Below are 23012 nucleotides of genomic sequence, written 5' to 3' on the forward strand. Positions count from 1 at the left end.
ACGAGCTTATATTAATGAAATGAATGAAAATCAGGCAATAATTAGTTCATTATTACCTTTGAATCAACATTCTGAACATTTTCGTCATAAATAGTTCATGATTAACTATGAATCAGCCACTGAGCAACGTAAAATTAATAATGTAGTAAATGGACTTGCATTTAACGTAATCATTTATATTTAATCAGGAATGACTTGTTGAGAAAGTGGTCAGCATGTCGATTCATTTATAGTGATGGACTAATTATTACCCAATGATTCATTAAAATGTATCTTCCAGTCTTTTCTCTAGCAGCTCATCATTAACTGATTTATAGTGTGTTTCCGAGTTCCTCAGAACAATTCAAAAATTATTAGATTGCTCCATAATAACTACTCACAATCTTGTGAAATCATGTAAACAACTTCTCACTGATTAATTAACCTACAGACACAGTTAACCATAAACACAGCGTCTTGAAGGTAGATACTTTAAGCTAATCTTTTGGTGACTTTGCTTTGGCTCTTTTGCAAAAAGAGCAAGGTTGTCCTGTATTCCATCTATGACACTGCACTACACACACTTTCTTCCTTCCGTGTGCTACGTAGGAACCTTGGACCCAACCAGCTTTACTGATGAAAAGCCTCCAAGGGAACATTAATGAGCAATTTTCTGATAATGCAAACCCATTACCCTGGCGGCCAACATAATACCAGCAGTTCACTGAGTAAATATAGACCTTGTTGCATTTTCTCAGGGGTAACGTAACACTGAGCCTCTTTCTCCGGCTACATTTTAACTGCAATGAGTTAAAGGTAATACTATCATAACCAGCTCACAAATAAAGACGGCGTAAACAAACATTTCTCATAAAGATTATATTGTAAACGAAATGCGAGCGGAGGGGTCGTCTCCTCATATTAACAGGAATTGTGTATTGCCACGACAACGGTAAGGATGGCGTATTCAAAAGATTACACTGGAACCTGTTTTCAAAAGGTTGCGCTTTCAGGCCCACAAAAGGTGGTCGATCGCATGGCTCATGGACAAAACGCAACAAAAGTTTTCCTTTTTATACAAAAAAATTTTGTGTAAATAGCCCTTGAGATTAGTTTCTGTACTGTCTATCAGCCTCCTCTGAAACTACAAAAATACCTTTTTAACAGCAACACATAGTGACATATCTTCCCAGTCCCAATATACAGATTGTCATTTTAACTTGTAAAGTAAGGATACTCAAATTTAAGTCTCAGAGATCCATTTAACAAATTGCCAGATGTTCATGTCTCCAGGAACGGTGGATATTTAAGCTATAACAACTTCTTAACTGTGTACACAATAAAGACTTTTTTATTTATGGGTGAAGTGACACCATTGCTGTTTAACCCTAAAGCAGGAAAGCTGGACTGGGACTATGATTTGTGCATTTGCTATAGTATGAGTTTCTCATTGTCTGCTCCTGCTGTGTCACTGATTTAGCTAGTAGAGTCACATATTTGTGTCTATGTTACCGAACTGTGTTACTTACCGACGTTATTACTGCATACTGCCTTGAACAAAAGTAGCTGCTCTGTCGTCTTTGTTGTTGCTCTAACGTGAGGAAAAACTGCAGATGGCACCTTTAAAGCGAATTCTCTTTTGAAGGTAGTTTATCTTTTACATCCCCTGCAGCTATTCGTCTTCACAGATCGCTGCTTGGCGTGTCAGCTCCTCCTTATTTCAACAATGCTTTTTCCACCCACACAGTCTTATCAGTTCTGCTAGAGACAGTAATCAAACCACATACTGTACAGTGTGTGTGTGAGGAGGGGGCAACCTGGTAGTTTTTATTGCGGGGCCGGACTAGCTGAAACTCTGACAATAACATACTTTAAGGCCACCTGACATGATAGATGAGACGGTCCACACTGTAGGATATTACCATTTTTCTGCAGTGCCTCCCTTCCTGCAGCTCTCTCTCAGCCAGGTGCTTGAATCCTATAAATACTGAAAGAGTGGCACCCTTTTAAAGTTTGCTCAGTTTTAACACTTGTCTTGACAGCGCATTTTTGTTGTTTCTTTTTTTCTTTTTTCCCTCTTGCAGACAGCAGAGTTTGCATTGGAGCTGCCTTTGTGACAGGGACACATTCATCATGTAATAAAGTGATGCAAGCTGTTACAAAATGCCGAAATGAAACTCAGCTACTCTGAGATCTGTTGAGTAGTGAAGAGAAATTGTAGCTATTTCAGGGTTGTTTGTTTGGCTTCACTGCCAATGATGCCCTGTTAGAGACACACGTGATAAACTCTTACTGGTACCAGTATGGTGTGTGTGTGTGTGTGTGCGTGAGAGAGAGAGAAAGGGTCAGAGAGAGAATTAACATTTTGTTGTAATGGTGAGAAAAGGATTTTTTTTTTAACAGCCACTGTAGAAATGATATATTAGTATTGATTATTCCCTTTTACTGGGTTTATGTGCATGTGTCTACATTAGCTTTTCTACATATGCACGTCTTGTGGCAGCATTACAAGTTTACATGCTAATCATTTCTGCAAAGCTTAACGCTCTCAGCCTGATGAAGGCCCCCATAAAACATACAAACAACCTACAGAAAGCACTGCTCTCCCTGATTGTATTTCTTCCACTATGGCGTAAAATTAAGACACAAACGTGCTCACAGATTCATGTATGCTTTATTCCATTTGAATAAGCTGCAAGCATCATAACTATCAAGTCATTCCTCCACATTTCCTCTTGCAGTGTTTTACTGCCACCTATTGTTGAAGTACAGGACAGCTGTGACATACAGATACTTAAAGAGTCTTGAACATGTGAAGGTTAGAGTTACTATTTAAAAAAAAAAAAAAAAAACATTAACATAAAACAAAACCACTATCCACCATGGGATCATCAGCAAACATTAAAACTTCCATAATTACAATTACATACAGTTTGCCATCAATTCGAGACAAAAATGAACTAAGTGGGTATTTGTTGAAATAAAAGTGACACACGTTGCTAATACTATTGAAGTCTAGTAACTTCATTAAAAGTTTCAAAAGTAATTTGCATGCAAGAAAATTATGGTCACAAGCAGACTGATCTGCTCAATCCATCTCTTGATTAACTTGATTGCCGCTTCACTTGAAATGAAATAGACAGCAGCATTGTCTCATTTAATTACACTACTTACAGTCCTGTAACTTCCCCCTCTTAGTCCAGCATGGATTAAAAGGGGTCATTACAGATAGGTCATCTTGTTGCCACTCAGCTTTTGCAACCAACAGTTGAGACTGACAAGGCAATGACAGGCTTTCTATCAGATGGCTTTCAGGGGTCAAGTTGAAAGTTGAGAAGGTTGTTGGCTTCAGACCAAGCAGCGTGCTGTGACCCATCCATCTCAGAGGCAACTTTGTTGCCACTTGCCAGTGTGTGACTGGCCCCACCGATAGTAGCTCTACAATCAGGACATTGTCGTTCCTCCATAGCTCCTCCACACTCTGTTATAAGGTAGACGTGGCCATTGGGACATTTGTACCAGTGTCCGGGTTTCATTTTCATAGCCGAGACGATCATCTCCCTCTCCTGCTCAGTGATCCCCAAGCCTGTGGGTGGAAGCTTTCTGTCCAGCTCCTTCATGGCGTCTTTCACTCTGTCTTGATCTCGCTCAGTGAACTGGCCAGATTTTTCCAAAACCTGTCTAATCTTTTGCACCTCGGACTGAATGTTGGTGCTTTGTCCTCTCTTGTAGGCCATATCGCAACGGACGTTGATTTCTGTCAGGAGGGTGATTCTCTGTAGCTCTCTCTGCAAATCATGAACCTGTTGGTCTGTGAATTTTACGTAGCTGCGGCTGAGCCAGCGCACAAACTGACTGAGGTACTTTTCCAATGTGAAGCTCTGGCTGAGTAGCATGTTTTCCTTTTGGATCTTCTCTAGCTTTGCAACTCTTACTAGGAAGTCCATCTTGTTTTCCACGACCCACAGATCATTTGCTGTGAGATAACTTCTTTCCAGTTGGGACTTAATATTCATGAATGCATATTGATCATCCATTGCATAGGTGAGAAGGTTGTCCTTCCACTGCTTTTGGAGGGTCTTCCTTTGCTTTTTAATATCTGCCTGATCTCCATTTATCTTCATCTTTACCATCTCTATCTGAGCCAGACTGCTGTTGATGTGAGATCCATAGCGTAGATTTTTGCGGATTGGAGTTCGACACTTCGGACATTGCTTCAGTTTTATGGCCACCTCCTCCCCTTCATTTGGCTGCTGGTTGTCATCCATTCCCATGTACGTATCCATGGCTGTGTGTTCAATGATGTGCCCACAGTCCTCTAGCTGAATGAAGTAAGCCTCAGGGTCGTCTTCAGTCCCGAAGAAAATCTCTGTCACCTCATCGTGATTGCAGATGCGACACTTGCTTGGACATTTGTCTCCACACAGACCTATACATGGGTGGCTGCAATCCAAGATCTTGGCACAGGGTTGGGTGCAAGGTGGACGATCGCATGGCTCATAGCAAAGCTTACTGCAGCTTTGGTGAGCGCACTGCCAGGCGCAGGGCTCAATGCACGGAGCACACGGCTGTCCACATGGATTCATACACTTGCTGTGAATACAGCAGTTCTCACATGGTCTCTGACATGGGGGGCAATTGCTGGTGCAAGGCTGACCGCACTTGTGAGAACAGATCAGGAGACGCTCACACTGTTGAATGCATGGGAAATGGAACCGTCCCTGACAACACTTGCCACAGGTACCACGACATGCGTGGCCACATAGTAGCTGATGCTCACAGGGGGCCCTACACTCAACCTCCTCCGTGTGTGCCTTGTAGAAGCAAAGATCTTCCTGGCTGTGGCCGCACAATAGCTGTAAGGTGACCTTCACCTTGCACTTAAAAGTGCATGGTTCCCCACACAATGAATCACATGGATGTCCACAGCTAAGCATCTTCTGGCAAGGTTCCTGGCATTTGAATGTTGCTGGGTCCTGGTGGCACGGAACCATCTGTGTGTGTTGACACTGGGGTATGAGCTTCTCAACATTCACCGGACATTCCTTTGGACATTTTCTGGAGCAGACAAGTGTGCACTTGTGTCCCTGTTCACATAAAGGCTTCTCACACCTCTTCATACACTTGTACTTCTTGTGCTCAGGGTCGTAGGGGTGGCAGACAAGTGCGCAAACATGGCCACAATCCAAACGGAAGTCGCAAGGCTGGGTGCACCCGCCCTCTGGGGCTTGTTTAAAATCCTCAGCACAGTAGACTTTTACCTGTCGATCTGGATGTTTCTGACAGCACAGGGTCAGAGCCTTCCCAACCTGGTCCTTCTCCCTCAAGGTGTGGAAGATGTTGCTCCACAGTTGGACTTTTCCCAGCATTGTACTGTTGCCGATGCAGTAAAGACCTTTCTTTGCACGAGACAAGGCTACACAGACGCGATTGGGAATGTTCAAAAAGCCAACTTTACCCTGCCGGTTGCTTCGGACCAGAGACAACAAGACAATATCATTCTCTTCTCCCTGGTACTTGTCCACGACGTGCACTTTGACCCCTTGGAACGGGTTGGCAGGCATAAGTTTACGCAGACAGTTGAACTGGCCTGTATAGGTTGTGAGGATGGTAATCTGCTCTGGTTTGTAGTCCTGCAAGAGAAGATAGTGGCAAAGAGCGACTACAAACATGGCCTCATGTTTGTTTTGATGGCTTTTTCCATCTCTGATCTCTTCTTCCACGTGGTTGTGTTCCAGAAAGAATAAGTTGGTATTGAGGCCCTGCAAGACAGCATTTAATAAACACATGTTATGGTATTCTTTAGTATTCATCATATCCTTCTGAATTCAATATTTATTGACTGACTTTGAATCCAAAACATATTTAAAAGTCTAAGACATAATGCAGATACTTTTTTACATGCAGGCAGGTAAACAGATATTCACTTGTAATAAAAACAGAGCAGAGACTCAGCAGGAGAGCAAAAACAATATGCACCTTGATGTTGTCGTACTCAAACACAGAGGGATGGTTTTCCAACTCTGAGTAGATGTGTGGGGTCAGCAGACGGGCAATTTCTGGCCTCATGCGATGCTGGAGAACAAACCGAAACACAAACACAGATAAGCACAGGCAATCACATATAGATACTGAGGCATACGTAAACCTACAAACATACACAGTATACCAATTCAACTGAAACAACTTTGTCTTTAAAAGGCTAAACATGTCTCCATTTTATTGATTAATAGATCCTGCAATAAGAAACACAAACCTGGTAGTTGAGTCTGACGTAAGGAAGGCCCATCTTCACCAGCCTCTCAAACATGGACATCTCCAGGTTGAAGTTTTTGGCAAGCTCGTACACCGTGGCACTGGGGCGCAGCTGAAGAAAAATCACATGTTCATCATCTGCTCCAAACTCTACATATTTTATCAGTTATTGTAACCGAAAAGTTCAATTAATGGCATAGTTCTTATTCTCTGTACAAACTGAGAAATTGTGGTGTCTTTGTGGCCCAATAATCAGGTTTTTAAGGTTAGAAATATGCATTTTGTTGAAGGTTTTCTCATCTTTTTAAACCCAATAATGTTAGTTGGCCGTCGGCTGTAGTCTTCGCGGTGTGTTCGAGTGCAGATTTTGGCCTTCGTCGATCCTAGTTCCTTGTGGTGTGTCTGGGTTCAAAGGTGAGCAGACCATTTGCAAGTTGTAAATACAGTGAACACTAATTACACAGTTCCCAGAACCTAGAGGCAACCATCTATGCAGGAGCAAGCCTAGAAGGGACAAACAGTATTCTGCTGTGGGTTTCTGTTTAAGGGTGATGGGAATATAGAAAGTATGCAAATGCGCTCCAACTTTCTTCTGCTGTCCTGTTGAGTTTTTCGCTGTTTTGCCTGCGTGTGTGTGTGTGTGTGTGTGTGTCTGCGTGTGTGCACAAACCTACTTTAGCTAGAGGACAGAGTGTGATTGTGCATGTATGTGGGAGGGGTGTGGGGGAGGCAAGACAAATTCTAGTATAAATGTGAAGCATTGTGTTCTGCTCGATTCAACACCAAACCTGTGATTAATGAACAGCACAACAATGCCAAAGCTTATTTTACTCGGAACGTGTGATCCATCCACCTCCATTACATGCAGAGATTCAAGTCTGGGTACCACAAAAACAAAAGCTCTGAACACTTGTTCATGAAGTCAAAATAAAGGGCTTCAAACCCATGAAATAAACAGATCAACTCTTATTTGTTCCATCAGAATACCTCGTCTTGTTTTCTTTTATTCATGTTGTTACACCTGTAGCAATTTAATTGCTCAGTTGTTTAAATTGATACTTAAAGAGACACTTAAATATTGGTTTTATTTATTTTGCACTTGTAGTCAACATATTTCTAGCACATTAAATTGCGCCCACTTGTGCCTCAGGCACAGTGCTAAATTACTTTTATATTAATCCGATGTAGCTGATGTATAAAAATGATCATTGATTTCCAAGCACCGGGGTTGCAACGAGAAGCAATTTTCAAGTCAAACTCTATTTCAAATTCCATTCTTACACTTGCTAAACTTTCAGTACAGCTGTAGCAAAGTCAGGTTTGTTTGTGTAGTCAAATGCATGCATAAATTCCTGCATAAACACAGAACAACGAGCAAATATTAGGAAAAGAGCAGACAGAAGTTACACAGCGAGGAAGAGACCGCGACAGAATGTGTGATGGAACTGTGTGTAGTTGTGACTGCGTTCTGCAGATTGCTAGACAGGCTGCCTGGCCATATGTCCTTGGCAGGCCCTGACAAGTTGTTGTAATAGTTTATTGATGTCCAGCATATCACTCCTCACTCTGTCTTCTATATCTCTAGTATAGCTCGCATGAGATGTTTTTTGGGTTTTTTTTCCCCTAAAGGCATGGCACATACAAACACACTGACAACCACACAAACACACAAAATCCCTCATGACAGGTTGTCCTTTAAATTTTAACCTCGGCATGTAAATGGGGTAATTTCAGTCAGCAGATGATGGCTTATTAAAATACACCAGTGCACAAACTGTCACGCAGCGCTTAATGAGATGCCATCAGGAGTTTGAGGAATCGTTGCCTTGTTTGTCTGCGTGGCTTCTTACCTGCTGGTGGTCTCCGATGAGGATGAGGTGCTGGCATGCTTCGCTCAGTGTGGTGATGGTGTGGGCCTCCAGGACCTCCGCAGCCTCCTCTACAATCACCAGGCGTGGACGCACTTCCTGCAGAACTTTACGGTACTTGGCCGCCCCTGTTGTTGTCATGCCAATGACCTGATGGAAAGTATGTGTGTTTATTTAACTACCTTTGCTTATTTTGATGATTTTAATGATTGATACTAGTCCCACAGAGAGTTATTTTGCTGCCTGCCCTTGCCTCAAGTACAGTATTGGTAATTTTAACATTAGACGGCTCAGTTTAATGAACATCTGAGCCTTACAGTTTGCCCCATAGTTCAAAAAATTGAAGAAGAAAATGCATTTTTTTCCCCCTTTAATTCCACAATTAGTCCCTCATTAAAGGAATAGTTTGACATTTTGAAGAAATACTGATGTTCTTGCTGAGAGTTATATAAAAAGATTGATATGACTCATGTCTGTTCAACAAGTCTAAAAGTGTATAAATGACTGACTGATTATTGGGTGGGAGATATATGGACAACTTTTAAGATGGCCGCAGTCATTTCCTGGAGTCTCTGATGACAGTCTTGCAAGTTAACTATAGTTCTATTGCTCTGGCAATTCACAAATGCGTTCTACTAGTGCCGGGAAGTTGAAGTGATATGTCACTTTTGATTATATATCGAATATTTTGAGTGTTCCGAGTATTTCAACACCCCCAACTCATCAAATCTGCAGCCTTAAGCTTCAAACTATGATGCTCTACCTACCTCTCTGATACATCTGGTTAGACTTTCAACATAAAGCTTGCCGACAAACCATTCACATAGTATGATATAATATGACTTTTGGACTGCTATTAATGGTTGTGGTTAGGTTTAGGCAGTAAAACTACTTAGTTAGGTTTAGGAAAAGATCATACTTTAGGTTAAAATCAGTCTTTATTACATAAGGTTAGGTAAGTGATGAATGTGATATCACTCATGTAAAGTAAGCGACCAAGTTACGTCATTTACATATGTCCATTTGATTATGTTACATCAATTAAAAATAAATCACTCTGACTCTTGGTCCCAAATGGAACGTGAACCCTGGCCTCCGGAGGGCAAAGTCCTGTGTTTGACATACCCAAGAAGTGTTTTCCTTAATTTTGCTATGATAATACTTCTGATTTGTGTTGAAGTTGTGACTGAACAAGCATTGACTACAGGAAAAAACACTATTCGTGCAGTTCATTACTGCAAATATATGTACCGTGGCTTCCTTGAGGAGACAGAGGCTCTCGTGACGTTTTACATCGGCCAGTCGGTCCACTGCGTTCTGATAGGCCTCTTCAGACTCTAGGATCTTGTCGGTAAGTTTGGCCCTGTAGCGTGCCACCCACAACCTGCAGACACAAAGATAATTAATAACAATACAAAGTTGTGACAAATGATTTAATTATATGGAAGACATCTAAGACCTCTAGGATTCTCAGTTTTTCGCTCAGCATCACTTGAAAATATGACGCTGCGGTACTTGATATGCACGTATAGCTTAGTATAGTATAGCTAAACCAATACGACGAGACAAACTGTATCTGTCTTGGAAGGAAATGGCTCCGTATGTTAGTTTAAATAATAATTAAGACTGTGTAAACGTGAGTCCTTACAGTCCTGTTTTCATCTTTATTAGACGTTACATCTTGGCTCTCTGAGGTGAGAAGATCCTCTGGGATACATTTTCCTGGTGATTAGTTGATTTAATTATACACACTGGGAGTACACCACTACTTCCGCCAGACTGAAGGTTGCTAGGGGGATGACAGGCAGCACGGGGGAAGAAGGAAGAAAAATGAAGGAGGAGGGAAGGAGGACTGAAATGTATGAAAGATAGTAGAGAGGCAGAGAGGTAAAGGAAAGTAAGAATTTGAAGAGAGGCATGTAAGAGTGAATGAAGGGAGGAGAGAAAAAGCCAGAAGCAGACCTACCGATAGAGTTTCCATCTGTCTGGCAAGCCAAGCCTCCAGATATTCAAGACGGCATTTTCCTCCAGTTCAGTCATGGTTGAGCTCTTCCCTAGCTCTTTCCTGATTTTGCTCTTCATCTTTTTCTTCTGGACTCGTTGTATCTGTAAAGATAAGAACAGGGTCAACTATCAACTTCAGAACTCAGTTCATTAACTGCTTTTAAATCCAGAGGATGATGCATTAAAGGGAAGTATGATGAGAAAACAGCACGACACAGAAGAAGTGTATCTATGTTGTGGACGACTATGACCATTTGGAACACAGTAATATGGATCAATGCCGGAGAAACAGATTGAGTGGTTTATGGAGGTTCATTTCGACAAATTTCCTTTTTCTGTGATTCTGGGCCACTATTGGAAACCATTGGAAGTGTTGTGAATTGAGCCTGACCAAAGCTGTCTTCCTCTGCAAAACAAGCGAGCAACAAACTTTTCAGAGCCACCATTTGAGCTTACAGGTGTCAAGTGTTTGATACGCAAAAGACACAGTCCTGCCAGTGGCTTCAGGCTATTCCAATGACTGACACTAACATGCCAAGACATGAAGCGATGTGCCAACAGAAACAGGTAAGACAGAGATTGCTCGCAACCAAACATGAATGACTAATGCACGTTATAAATACTTCAATCAGCTCAGTTTTGTTTGGAAGCAAATCCAACTGTTAAATCTCAAGGATACACACAATGCACTTGCTAAGAAATAGTGAATATAAAAATTACTTTAACTCCACAGGGTATCTTTAAGTACAGAGCAGCATCAGTAAATACATAATTCTATTGAGCAGCTTTTAGATTTACTATAAGCAAAACGCGTATCCCTCTGAAACACAGTTAAACCCACAACCTTGTAGGTTTTGTGATTTATCTCATTAAGGCATTTAACATTAAATACATTAATATATATAAATAATAATTCATATATTTCTGAGGTAATACGTTTCCTGATTTTTTTTAAAGTAAAGTCAAACTTTTAAAATTTACAGTGTAAGAGTTGATTTGCCAGAGACAGCATTTTTTTCTAGCTTTTCATCTGACTTTGACATCGAACTGCTGAGTTGTCCACAGCTCAGTAGAGTAACTGAGTAGTGTATTAAAGGCCATATGTGAGTAGATTGCAACATGATGTGAAAAATTCACTCTCTATGTTGCCATACAAGCCTGTGGGTGACTTGTTTAAGTAGTTTGGATCTTCAGTGAAAGTCCAAAGGATGTGACTTTATGCATGTTCTCGTGTGCCTTCTGTCAGTGCCTCCGCTAACAGAGAGCAACAGTAGCTAACATTAGTTTAGACATGCAGTCCAACAGCTGGCTTCCAGCTCAACGCAGAAGTCCCGCAGAGCCCCGTTAAATAATGTCTCCCAAAATGAAAGTATTGAAATGGACTGCAGATGATTCAGATCTAATGCATGCAAACTATGTCACATAAGCCGCCATTGGCCTGTGGGATGCACTTTGAGAAAAAATGCTCTAAATAATAGCATTCTCAATCTATTTGTCTGATCGCAAAAATGTCAACCTCGTGAAATGCTCAAATTTTCAATTTTACCTCCCATCCTTCCTCACTCTGCTCCGCCTGTATTTCAGCTTCATCCAAGTTCACAGCCAGCATCTGTTCTTCCATTTCTCTGACAGCCTCCTCAATGTCTTCCTTCCTCCTGCCATCTCTGCCACCTCTGGGATCAGTGTTGTCGTCTATAATCCGCTCTGCCTCGATCAGATCTGCTTCCTCTGCGATTTCAATGAGGTCCTCTTCTTCCAGCTCCATCGGTTCCTCTGCTGCTACATCTTACACGTTGCAGCAAGAATGAGTTCAGTAAATTAATTCACCAGAATAATGCATGTACTGAATTTTAGTTTTCATTGACAAACTTATAAAGTTGCACTGAGAAAGGAAAAGGTCCTAAAATATATATAGATAGCATAGGAAGTAGGTGTGGACACACCGAATCAGTCAGGTTCGTCTTTGGGCTGTGACGATATCAGATTTTCTCTGAGACAAGAGAGAGACACAACTCTGTGTCTCGCTCTTGTCTAACATCCCCTGAGACATGATTTGTGTGCAGCAATAGTAGCCGCACACTGTGGTAGTAGGGCGTTAGCTAGTTACTATGTTGTGTTCTTTTTTTCTGTTTTATGGTGGGTGGCAACCAGTGTCAAGGTGCATTATTGCCACTTGCTATGACAACGCAGGAACGACAGGGAAATGATTTAAGAGATGCTAGATTATTTATACAACGTCTTATAATGTGTATTAGAAGCACAATATCAATATTTCATTACTAAATATCATTTGTCTATCTGAACTGGGCATTTGATTGTTTATTATTGCTATAAAATCCTGCTGGAGCTGTTCAGAGTTTAGATTTTACCATTTTGAGGGCTGTGAAGTGTTCATTCAAGCTGCTTCGGAGCCCGTTGTAATGGAGGGCTTCATGGTTTAGTGGCTGTGAGTGAAATAGAATTCAGTTTCATTTTAAAAGTAGCTGTCAATTTTCAAACTGACATTTGTCTGAAAAAACAAGTTGTGCTTTCGTGGATTTACAACACATCCATAATGAAAGCAATGAATTACGAAAAAAAAAACAACTGGCTGAATTCCAGAAAACAGGTTGAAAACAAAAACGGGGCTTACTCAAAAAGCCTGCCTTCAGTTGCCTTATAACACCGAGCCGTGTTGTCAAGCACCGATCACATCAATTTACTATGAAGAACACGACAATTAGAGAGGGAGCGGTTACTTCGCTAGGGGTTGTAATTTCCTGTTCAGCACACACTTCATTACATATTCATTTCTGTTAATTGGTATCATGTCAAATTAACAGTTCAGTTGAATTATTATGAATGAGATCCATTTTTAATGCTTTCATAGCCATGTTTGTCAATATGTAGTGGAATGCATTTAAAGACCGTGTGGGCAGAGACCTCATAATAGAGGAGACAAACCGCTTAAAGCATTTTGAATAGAAAAAGTCTGTAATGCCAGAGATGACACATATCCAGCCCCATCCCACCGAAACATATCAGCCAATCGTGTCGTTGCACTGATGCCAGCACACATTCAAGACAGAGCCCTTGAGTAGAGAGAGTCGCTTCATCTTTGTTTACTCTAATGAACCTTTTTTTTTTTTTTTTTTTTTTACAGCAATGGCGGATAATAGTATAATCGGATAATCAATAGTTCCCAGAAGTTGGATACAAATACTAGCAACCCAGTAGAGTTGCAGCAGAATAGACTGTTTGGGATGCCCTTTTAAACGGTGAGACCAGAAAATGATCCAGCTGCATATTATATTCACATCTGAATCAAATTAATTAATGATCAAAAGTCTTGTTGAACCGACTTTGTGCGGCTACAGACGGACTTATAAGAAGCATAGAAGAGGAAGATATCAAGCTAATGCACAGGATTATCAAGAAAGGTGAGCTCATTCAACCATTAGTCATAAACTCGTATCTGTGCATGCAAGTAATCTGGTGGGATGAGCTGACGGTTTCACATCGTGGCGCTCCGGATTGAGACGTGAAAGAAGCTGGTGTCGTCACACCGTGTGCATGTGTAGCAGAAGTGTAACCATGTTTTAAACCTAACTTTGGGGCAAATTTTGGAGCAATTTTGATCACATTCGGTGATTCAAGACTTGCCTTAAAGGACTTGGTCTTGTGTGTCTGTTGTTTGATAATGCCTTGACCTCATACTTCTTTAACAATGTGATGCTTTTACGGGGCCAATCAATGACATTTTCACTGCATCCCAACGACAACAAGGTGAGACAGCACCAGATGTTCTCTTATCACAGCTGTAGCATGAGCATTTAAAAAGTTACAATGCAAAGGTGTCTGTGGAAGCGGTTTGCTGAAACACTTAAGGTAAATGAGAATAATGCAGAACTGGTTTTCGATGAAAATGTAAAGGCCTCTGTGGAAGGAGCATCGTGTTGTTAAAATTCAGACTAATACAGTTGTGGTTTATGCACTGCCAGTGAAAAGAAGCTCTTCACTGTTTCAGTAGAGCACCACTTATAAATGAAAGCCTTACCTGCATTTCCATTCACATACTCTGTCTCCCTCTGCAGGAAGACGGTGGAACCCAAACCCAACCACTCCATGATCAGACTGGACTTCTTCTTACCCCACGTCCCAAAACCATGCTCCTGCTGTAAACCATTTCACACAAACAAACTGATTTAGTTTTCAATGTCTTCTATTCTTTCTTAGCTCATTTCACAAATGTACATTTTATCCAGTATCACTCACAGCTATTTGGTTCAGATCATCCCAGTGTCTGTCTGAAATGAACTCCCCTAAGGCACTTTCACGCAGGACACCTTTCAGAGAACACTCCAGCATCCTGCTCCGATTCTCCATCTCATACTCCTCGTTACGCAGCTCGCTGTAAATCTGTGAGACGGGTCACGAATACAGCGATTAGGTGGAGAAATTATGCTGTGAAATGTTGACTGTATGAATGTGTGAAAAAAAGATGAAGTACTATGATCAACTTAAGTCATCAGGAATTATTCAAGCCTATCATATACCATCATATGATCTCAAAACGTTGCTGTGCATGACCGAATTAAAGTGTGGGGCTTCATGAAACATCAAGTTTAGCTCTTAGGGTCATGCAGCTGGTCAGGCAGCGGGAGCTCACCTCGCTATATGCATTACGCAGGTGAGACGGCAGCGAGCGTTTGAAGCTAGATGAGTGGGCCAGCTCCCTCAGATTGAAACGCTTCAGGATCTCACTGTTGCTGCGGCCCCCCACTCTCACTATGCCGTCTGGCAGAAATTTGTGGATACCTGAGATGCAGAGGCAAAGAAAATTCTTATCACAACCTCCAAAACAAAACAGTGCCCTTTTAAGGTCACCGAGCAGGAGTTTGCAGACACAAGTAATCAAATAAACTTGAAGCAGTTCATGTTTCAGCATATAAAAAAATATATATACCACCTTTTGATGGTAAGAGCTTGTGTTTTTATATCCCAAAACAGATCTGATATTATTATGACCTGGCATCGGTGCTTACCCTCAAGGAACTGATCCAGGGCGTGGTTAGTGTAACACACTACCAGCATCGGAGCCATGCCAAGTGGGTTTCTCCAGAGATGCTGATTGGTCAACAGAGCCTGAGCAATCTTGAGGCCAACATAGGTTTTTCCTGAGCGAATGGAAGAAGCAGAGTAGCCTGACTTTAATGTATGTAAGAAGAAAACTGAAATGTTTACACATTTTAAACTTTCCATTCACAAATGAATGAAGTCAGCTTTCCTCTCTCCCAACAATGGCTTGTCATGTCTCACCAGTGCCAGGAGGTCCCTGTATGATGGCCAGTTCCTTCGTGAGGGCCAGCTGGAAGGCTTTCATCTGAGACTCATCCAGCCCCAGCTCCTCCATTCTCGGCCAGGCCTCTTCATTCAGGCCGTGAAAGGGCTTCATACGGTCCTTAAAGTCGGGGTTAGCAACATGTGACAACTCATAAGTGTCTCGTCTATGCAGATAAGCTGGGGGATGCACATCTGGGTTGCACTCCACGATGTATCTGGAAAAATGTTAAAAACATGGCGTCACTCTAGCACTAGCACAGAAGAGTCGTTGTTGGCAATGACTTAAAGCAACATTACATACTGTAGCTCTTCCACCTTGAACTAACAGCTTTAAAATCATTTAATGTTACAGTGACTGGCTTGGCTTGCTAAGTTATATGTCATGTGTTGTTGCACTTGCTTGATGTTGATGTTGGCTGTGTTGTCAACCTGGTGGTGTTTGATCATAGGCCAAATCAGGCAATTTGGAAAGAGGTTTAGCAGGTTTAGCAGGTTTTAATCAGGTGTTATTGTCTCTGGTTCAAGTAACGTTAGCTTTGCATGCTGTTCTGAGTACGATGTGCCAAGTTTGTTTGTTATAAGCACACAATGTTCCATAACCCATTACATTACACATCTGACAAACAGAAAACTGGCATTTGTATTTACAACAGATGTGTTGCACTGAGAAACACATTCCTACATAGTGTTTCTTTAATATTGTCAATCACATAGGAACTGGAAAACCCCCTTCAATGTACTGAAAATGTGTTATTTTACATATTGTATGCAAGCTCAAAAACAGCATGCATCTATAGTTAATGTTAAAATGAAGGAAAAATGGTTGGAGAGTTGGAGAATTTATCTCCAAATGCTCCCAGCTGAACTAGAGGTTGTTTTGGGATTTACTAAGAAAAGCCTGAGATGGTTGTTAGGGGAAAAAAAGGCCACAAGGGCTGAACTGTTTGCACCACCGACCAAAATTAGCATCTGACGATGAGAAAAACATCAAGAGAAATGATAGAAAGAAAGGAGAGCTCTTTTTGAAATATAGAAAAAACATAAGTGACTGATAACTCCCATGGTGTAGTACTGATGGAAAAAGTTCTTTCAGGTAGTCACAAGAGAAAGGTCTGGGAGAGACAGATGGCCAACAAAGTGTTTCATATAAAACATTACTTTGTGTTATCTATGAAGGTCACTGTGAGCGTAGACAATAAGCGAACTTTTGAATTCATCCATGCGTGATAGCTTATTGGGAATACCATGGAGATATAATTAACTCAATTAAAATGTGATTGCTGAACTTACTCGCCCTTTGAAAAATGTACATGTGAACTTGTTGTGAAAGTGTCGCGGGATTACATAAAAACTATGACTTTGATGTTGAACCTCCTCCACAGCACACAGACACAGACACACACACACACACACACGCTACTACCTCTGAAACGGCAGGGTGTCCTCCTCCTGCTCCTGAAGGCCATCTAGAACATACCGATAGGCCTCAAAGTAGGCACTGGTCTCAACCATCAGGAACAGTTGATCTTTCTGTGAAATTAACCAAGTTTAGTACTTTGTTTATCAGTTTAATATAAAACCATTAATTCACCCACCCTGCAGCTATCCTGCATGTCTTGGCGACATGCTGATTCAGGTTTATGGTAATTTTGGAGCCTGCTTAAAGGTGGTTAAAATACATAGTCCAACGCATTTATATCAGTGAGGTTAGACTAAAGATCTGGAACACCTATTTTGGCTAAATAAACTGGCACCTCAATGTTAATTTCAGTTATAGCTTTAGTAGATAAAGTGCCTTAAATTAGACCCTAACATCACGTATCAGCAGCTGCATGCATTCTGCCCTTATCGACTACCGGCCCACCTTAATTCTGGCCAACTTGTATCTGCTCTCCTCTGTGAAGGTAATCTGGACCAGTCCCTGCTGCAGCACATTGGGATCCCGATCCGACACTGTGGCAAACAAGAAGCTCTCAAAATTGTCACAAGACAGGCAGACCAGGGAGCCGAAGATGAGCCTCTTGGAGTTCTGCCAGCGCACGAACTGCAGGAAAGATGGAGGAAGTGTTACTAAAATATATACGTCTCTACATTTGTTATTCAATCAGGAATATACAAATGTATCTTATAAAAAATATGCTTTAAGGCCCAATGTGTGGGATTTAGTGACATCTAGTGGTGAGGTTGCATATTGCAACCAATGAAAAAAAAACACTGGTCCCCCCTCAAGTGTTTGAATGTAGGTTTTGGACTTTGTATTTGATGTTTTAATTTATATAACCTTATAATAAAAACTACAACAGTGAATTCTAATAACACAAATAGAAACATATTCAGTCAAAGATTGCAAGGAAAATTCCTGCCAATAGATTCTCCTAAATCCTACACACTGGACCTCAAATGTCATATAAACTCTGAATGTAACATCCACCCAGAGGCTGACCTGAAGTGGCTGAACGTCGAACTGGACTACGTAGGCGAGGCCAGTGTGGGTGCATTTGGGCACCACCAGCTTGGTGTCAAAATACACCCTGATATCATCAAAGTGCTTCGCCTTCAGTGGCGTGTTATTTCTTCCCTCGCCCATTTGGCTCCGTAGCAACTGCTGGATCCCATCACGGAGCGGCCGCACGAAGTCCTCTCTCAGCAGCCTGAAGTGTGTGTCAAGGTAGAGGTGGGTGTTTGTGTAGCGCCGATCGGTGAGATTGGGTCTCAGGAAGGGCTTCTGGTCCTGATGGAACTCCTCAGGAGTTGGGTAGATGGGTATGGTCCTGAAATCTTCTTGATCTTCTTCACCTGGGTTCGAAATAGTGGGACATCTTTAAGTATTTTCTGCCTACTTTTTTTTTTTCAGTGTTGGCTTGAGGGCAGAGTATCAACAGGTTAGAGAAAACAGCATTTGAGTGAAAAATATCTGAAATAAAAAGACGCCATTACCTGGTTTATCACCTAGGAGCGCATAAGTGTCCTTGTCTGAGCGCAGGGTACCCTCCCTGGATCTCTCCTGGAGGTGCTTGATCAGGCCCTGAAGATTCTCCATGCTCTCCTCCGTTTGACGCCGGATTTCCACTCCTGATATTTTCAGGATGTTGATTGCAGATTGGATCTGCGTCAGTAGCAAACTTCCGACCTGGACCGAGCTAGCAGGGAACATGCTGAGGACCTTAGAAGAATATTTAGAGGATAGTTTGTTATAGCATGTAAGTTCATACTTCTGTTTCTGGGTCTACTCAATTTTTGCAGTGCACGCTTACATTCATTGTGTGTTTTTTCATGTTTGGTTCTTTCATTCATTCATTCTTCTATTTACCTCTGACACAATAGCCAGGATGTTTCCCAGGTGTTCTGGGTATTGTGCCCTGCGGACAGAGTTGGACTCTGACTCCATGCCCGCCAGATAGTAGAGCAGGCCGATGCGGAAGAAAGCTGACTCTTTTATGATGCCGGCCATGTGCAGCAGGCTCTTTCTGTCTGTGCGTGATTTGAAGGCTATACTCAGCACCTTGCAGAGGAGCTCAACAAGGTCCTTCCTCATCGTTGTCTCGCTCAGGACCTCCTGTAGGGCCCGGTGAGAGGACAGAGTGATGACCACTTCAGACGGGTTTTTTCCACAGAGTTCTTCCAGCTTTTTGTAGCCCAGGCCGTGGCCCTTTGGTGCCCCATCTCTGCCTGTAGAATGTGATCCCCCTCCATTCCTCTCTTGTCTGTCTCCCCCGCCATCTCTTCTCTCACCCCCTCTACCTCCTCTTCTGTCCTCACTATGTCCTCCCCTTCTCGCTCCTCCTCTCTCAGCTGCACCGTGCTCTCCATTTCTTCTCAATCCGGATCTCTCTCGCTCTGCCCCTTCTCCTCCACTTCCGCCTCTCCCCCACCCTCCTCCCCCTCCCTGTCTGCCTCCTCCTCTCTGTCTTCCTGCGTCCGCCGCTGCTCCTCCTCCTCCTCTTCCTCTCCCATCCCTGCCCTCTCTTCCTGCACCTCTGTTACCCCCTCTGCCTGGTCCTCCTCCCCCTCCTCTGCTTCTCCAGTTCATCCCTTCACTTCCTCCATCTGTCTCCCGCCTTTCAGCTTGACGACCCCCTTGACTTTGTGCTCTTCTTCTGCCCTCTGCTCCTCTTCCCCTGTCTCCCCCCTGTGCACCTCTTTGTCTTCTCCACCCGCCTCCGCCAGCGTTTTCATTTTGGCCGTTATCACCTGGGGAAACGAAAAAAACAAAAAACAAAAACAAAATAATTCATTCATTTACTGAGACTTTGACAATGAACACCTGGTTTTCTGGATTTATACTCAGGCTTTTACTGGATTGCATCTCATACTGTATAATTACCATTAGTCTGTCCTCTTCTCCATGTCATTAAAGGCGGTATTTCCATTGTCTTGCATTTGGCAGTTGTTGAAACGTAGGCTGGTAACACTGATGATTTCTGAGTGGCAAGAAGTAAAAGAGAGTGACAATGAAAACAAGACATTTAAGTATAATTACACAAGAATCTGAAGGATGAGTGATTTATGTATAAGCCATAAAACAAGCCAGCATTAGAAAGCATTGATAATGTTTCAAAGTGGGCTCACTAATATCAGGAAGATTTGCAAGGTCACCAGAATGTGGAAGTCAGATAAGAAGAGTTTATCTGATCTTACTGTTTACAGCTTCTGAGGAAATGGAAACAGTCTGTCTGCTTTCAGATCTCGTCATTTACAAGGAAAAGTTTTTGTGAGTCTTGTATTTGAATACCCAAAGCAGTAGAAGCACACACTTCTAGGACTTTAAATTGTATTTATTAATGTATTTAAGGTTCATTTAACAATAACCATTATTGTCCCTGGAGATTAAAATCTCTTCTTCAAGGGAGACCTGCCCCGGATAGCACATCATTACAAAGTGACAGAAATCATACAACAGAGCGAGTCAAAAACTCTGGAAGCCTATTTCTGCCAGATAAAGAAAAAAAAGAAAAGAAAAGATAAAACTAAGCTTGATGAAACAAAATATTCCAAATTATGGATAAAATATGAGGTCAAAAGTCAAAATGTATCTAAATGTATGTATTTGTACTTGAATGTACCTGCTGCTATGATAACCTAATTTCCCTTTGGGGATTAATAAAGTTATCTATCTATCTATCTATCTATCTATCTATCTATCTAACTATCTATCTATCTATACACACACACATATATATTTACTTAATCAAGGCTGAATTGTCATTAAAAAAACGAGAAAAGAAAAGGGAGCACGTTTAAAGACAGACAAAGGGCCAACACACAGGCCTCTCTGCGCTCTTCGGTGACACAGTTTATCTTTCATCGGTGTTTGAACTGGGAGGCAAAGTCAATATCTGTGGTGTGTACACAGGGTCAAGAGGGTGGATATAAAACAGAGACAAGTGTGATACAGAGCAGCGAGGAGGCAACATGCATGTTAATAGTGTATAATGATACATGGCTTTACTTCCAAAGGTCTCTTCCTGCTGTGCTGCTTGCCATTGCAATGACTTCACCCAGCAGGAGAGTGCGCCCTCTGCTGGATGCATACATGACCTGCATGTGCCTGTAGGTTTCCTTTCACCAGAAATCGGATGAGAGCTTTAAACCACAAAACGACTGGTGTCTCTGAGGCTTCACGGGCAGTTAGGTAACAGTAAATGTCCAACCTTTTTATTTATTTATTTATTTATTTTTTATCATATTCTTCACTCCGCGATCATTCTACAGGCCCACATCTCTTATACTGACAACACATTTATTTATTTTTTGTCCGGATCTTTACTTCACTCACCATATTTCATTCATGTTTTCTCATAATTTAGCCAGCTGAGAAATGAAAAGAGAGAACTTACCTTGACTGAAAAATCCTCTTGACATCAGTGTTTCCAGCAGCAACAACATCAGCTGCTCTCCCTCTGAGTCGGCAGTCTGTCTCAGCTCGGTCCAGGAAGCTGCTATTTAAAGGCTCTGCCAGTTTCGTTTTCATTTCATCAGAACAAACACACCACACCTAGCAGCCAGCCAGGAGGCACAACATGACTGATTATATGGTTTATGAGTCAGAGACACATTACATGACTAACATGCACAAAACTAATTAAAGTATTCCCGATACTGCTCAGTATCTATTCAAATCAGTGCAATCTGGTTTTATTTAGGGATCAGTACATCAGAAGGAGAAAATGTCAGATATTGTACTTAATGCCTCAGTAGGGACAAAATTAAAATAAAAAATAAAAAATAGTCCATTACAAAATAAATCCCTCCATTTAATTATTCGACAAGTAAAAATATTGCCTATTTCCAGCCAAACGAATTAGGATTACTATTAAAGTAACGTCTCATTAACAAATGTAGAAAAATTTTAAAAATATATAATATTTCCCTCTGCAGTGTAGTACAGTGGGATAAAATGCTAATACTTAACAAAGGTAATGTTAATGAGTAAATGTGCCCAGTAGCATTCAGTGAGTAAATGTAACTAAGTACATTTACTCAAGTACTGTAAGTTAAGTTAATCACAATTTTGACTTGCTTGTACTCGACTTGAGTATTCCCACCTTCTGCTACCATATAGCCTGTGTCCACTTTCAAATAGTCATCTTTACTCCAGTACTTTTATGTGAGAACTTTAGTTACTCGTTACAATAAAGATGCTGTATCAGAGCAAAAGCAGGCCTACCACACTTTCAATTCTGATATTCAGTCGAATGTAGGCCGATATATACTTACTTTTTCTTGTAGTTTTGATACTTAAAGGGGCACTATGAGGCTTTGGAAAAGAAATTAAAACTTTGAAAATTGCGCATCCTGGCTTAAATAAACGGAAGCCAGTGATGGAGGGGATCCAGGGAGCGACAGTAACAGACTCTGTCCCAGCCACAGAAACTGTCCGCTTCATACAAGGTACATATTGCAGTACTACTGCACATGAAACACAATCAAATAAATATATTATACTGTCGCTGTATTATACTGTGTTTACACTTTTGGAGCCACCAGAAGATGATCTGGTTTGTACATTGTATTGAAATCACAGGCTTGGTATGTCCCGTGAAATCTTAATTCAAGTTCTCTCAATACATGTATGTACATGGCAGGGGGAAGGCACATCTGCAGCTGCAGAGTGCACTTCTGCAGATGAGGAGACTGTGTCACTGGACTCCAGAAGACTTGAGGTATGCCAATTTTATGGAAATGTCCTGCTTATTTAGTCCATAAAGGATATGAAGTCAGTGTATCTCTCAATGAGATAGTCATCTCCAAAGGCCGATGGGTCTGACCTGTCCCGGAAGACTCTTTCATGCCTACATGCTCGTCTGAGGATTAGGGCTTCCTCATCCAGTACATCCTCCAAAAAAGGGCAAGCCATTATGAAGAGGGAACAGGTGAATGGGAGTTGGACCTATATATATATATACTATATTGCCCTCGTCACAGATTTCATTGAAAACACCTTTGCAACTTCATCAGCTGTGTTTTGTAAAACACATATTTTATGAAACCTCTGACGGCAATTTGACAAGCAGTCTTCATTAGCATAGCAATACAACACTTGGCCTGAGTAATAACACCACCACCTGAATCAATATAAAAAGA

The 23012-nt window shown here is 41.6% G+C and overlaps 1 protein-coding gene across 1 annotated transcript; it reads right to left on the reverse strand.

Annotated features, from left to right (window-relative positions):
* Window positions 1-2634: 2634 nt before the first annotated feature.
* On the reverse strand, window positions 2635-21350 carry znfx1 (zinc finger, NFX1-type containing 1). Its single transcript, XM_073468174.1, has 19 exons — window positions 21266-21350; window positions 19753-19849; window positions 18739-19619; window positions 18366-18591; window positions 17872-18224; window positions 17293-17472; window positions 16852-16958; window positions 15405-15643; window positions 15131-15262; window positions 14755-14903; window positions 14361-14504; window positions 14143-14260; window positions 11653-11891; window positions 10069-10208; window positions 9354-9486; window positions 8085-8252; window positions 6236-6346; window positions 5959-6054; window positions 2635-5741 (listed from the first exon to the last, which is right to left on the reverse strand). The coding sequence occupies exons 2-19, from the start codon at window positions 19796-19798 to the stop codon at window positions 3291-3293; spliced, it is 5913 nt and encodes a 1970-aa protein (XP_073324275.1). The 5' UTR covers window positions 19799-19849; window positions 21266-21350; the 3' UTR covers window positions 2635-3290.
* Window positions 21351-23012: the final 1662 nt, after the last annotated feature.

The sequence above is a fragment of the Pagrus major genome, chromosome 6 (assembly GCF_040436345.1).
Source record: "Pagrus major chromosome 6, Pma_NU_1.0".
Taxonomy (NCBI): domain Eukaryota; kingdom Metazoa; phylum Chordata; class Actinopteri; order Spariformes; family Sparidae; genus Pagrus; species Pagrus major.

Excerpts from the sequence above, each read along its gene's own strand:
- znfx1 (XM_073468174.1), bottom strand. The coding sequence starts at position 19,798 with ATGGAAATACCGCCTTTAATGACATGGAGAAGAGGACAGACTAATG. Across the intron at positions 14,505-14,754 it reads TGCGTAATGCATATAGCGAG|ATTTACAGCGAGCTGCGTAA; the intron begins GTGAGCTCCCGC and ends CCCGTCTCACAG. Across the intron at positions 5,742-5,958 it reads TTGAGTACGACAACATCAAG|GGCCTCAATACCAACTTATT; the intron begins GTGCATATTGTT and ends GCTGTCTTGCAG.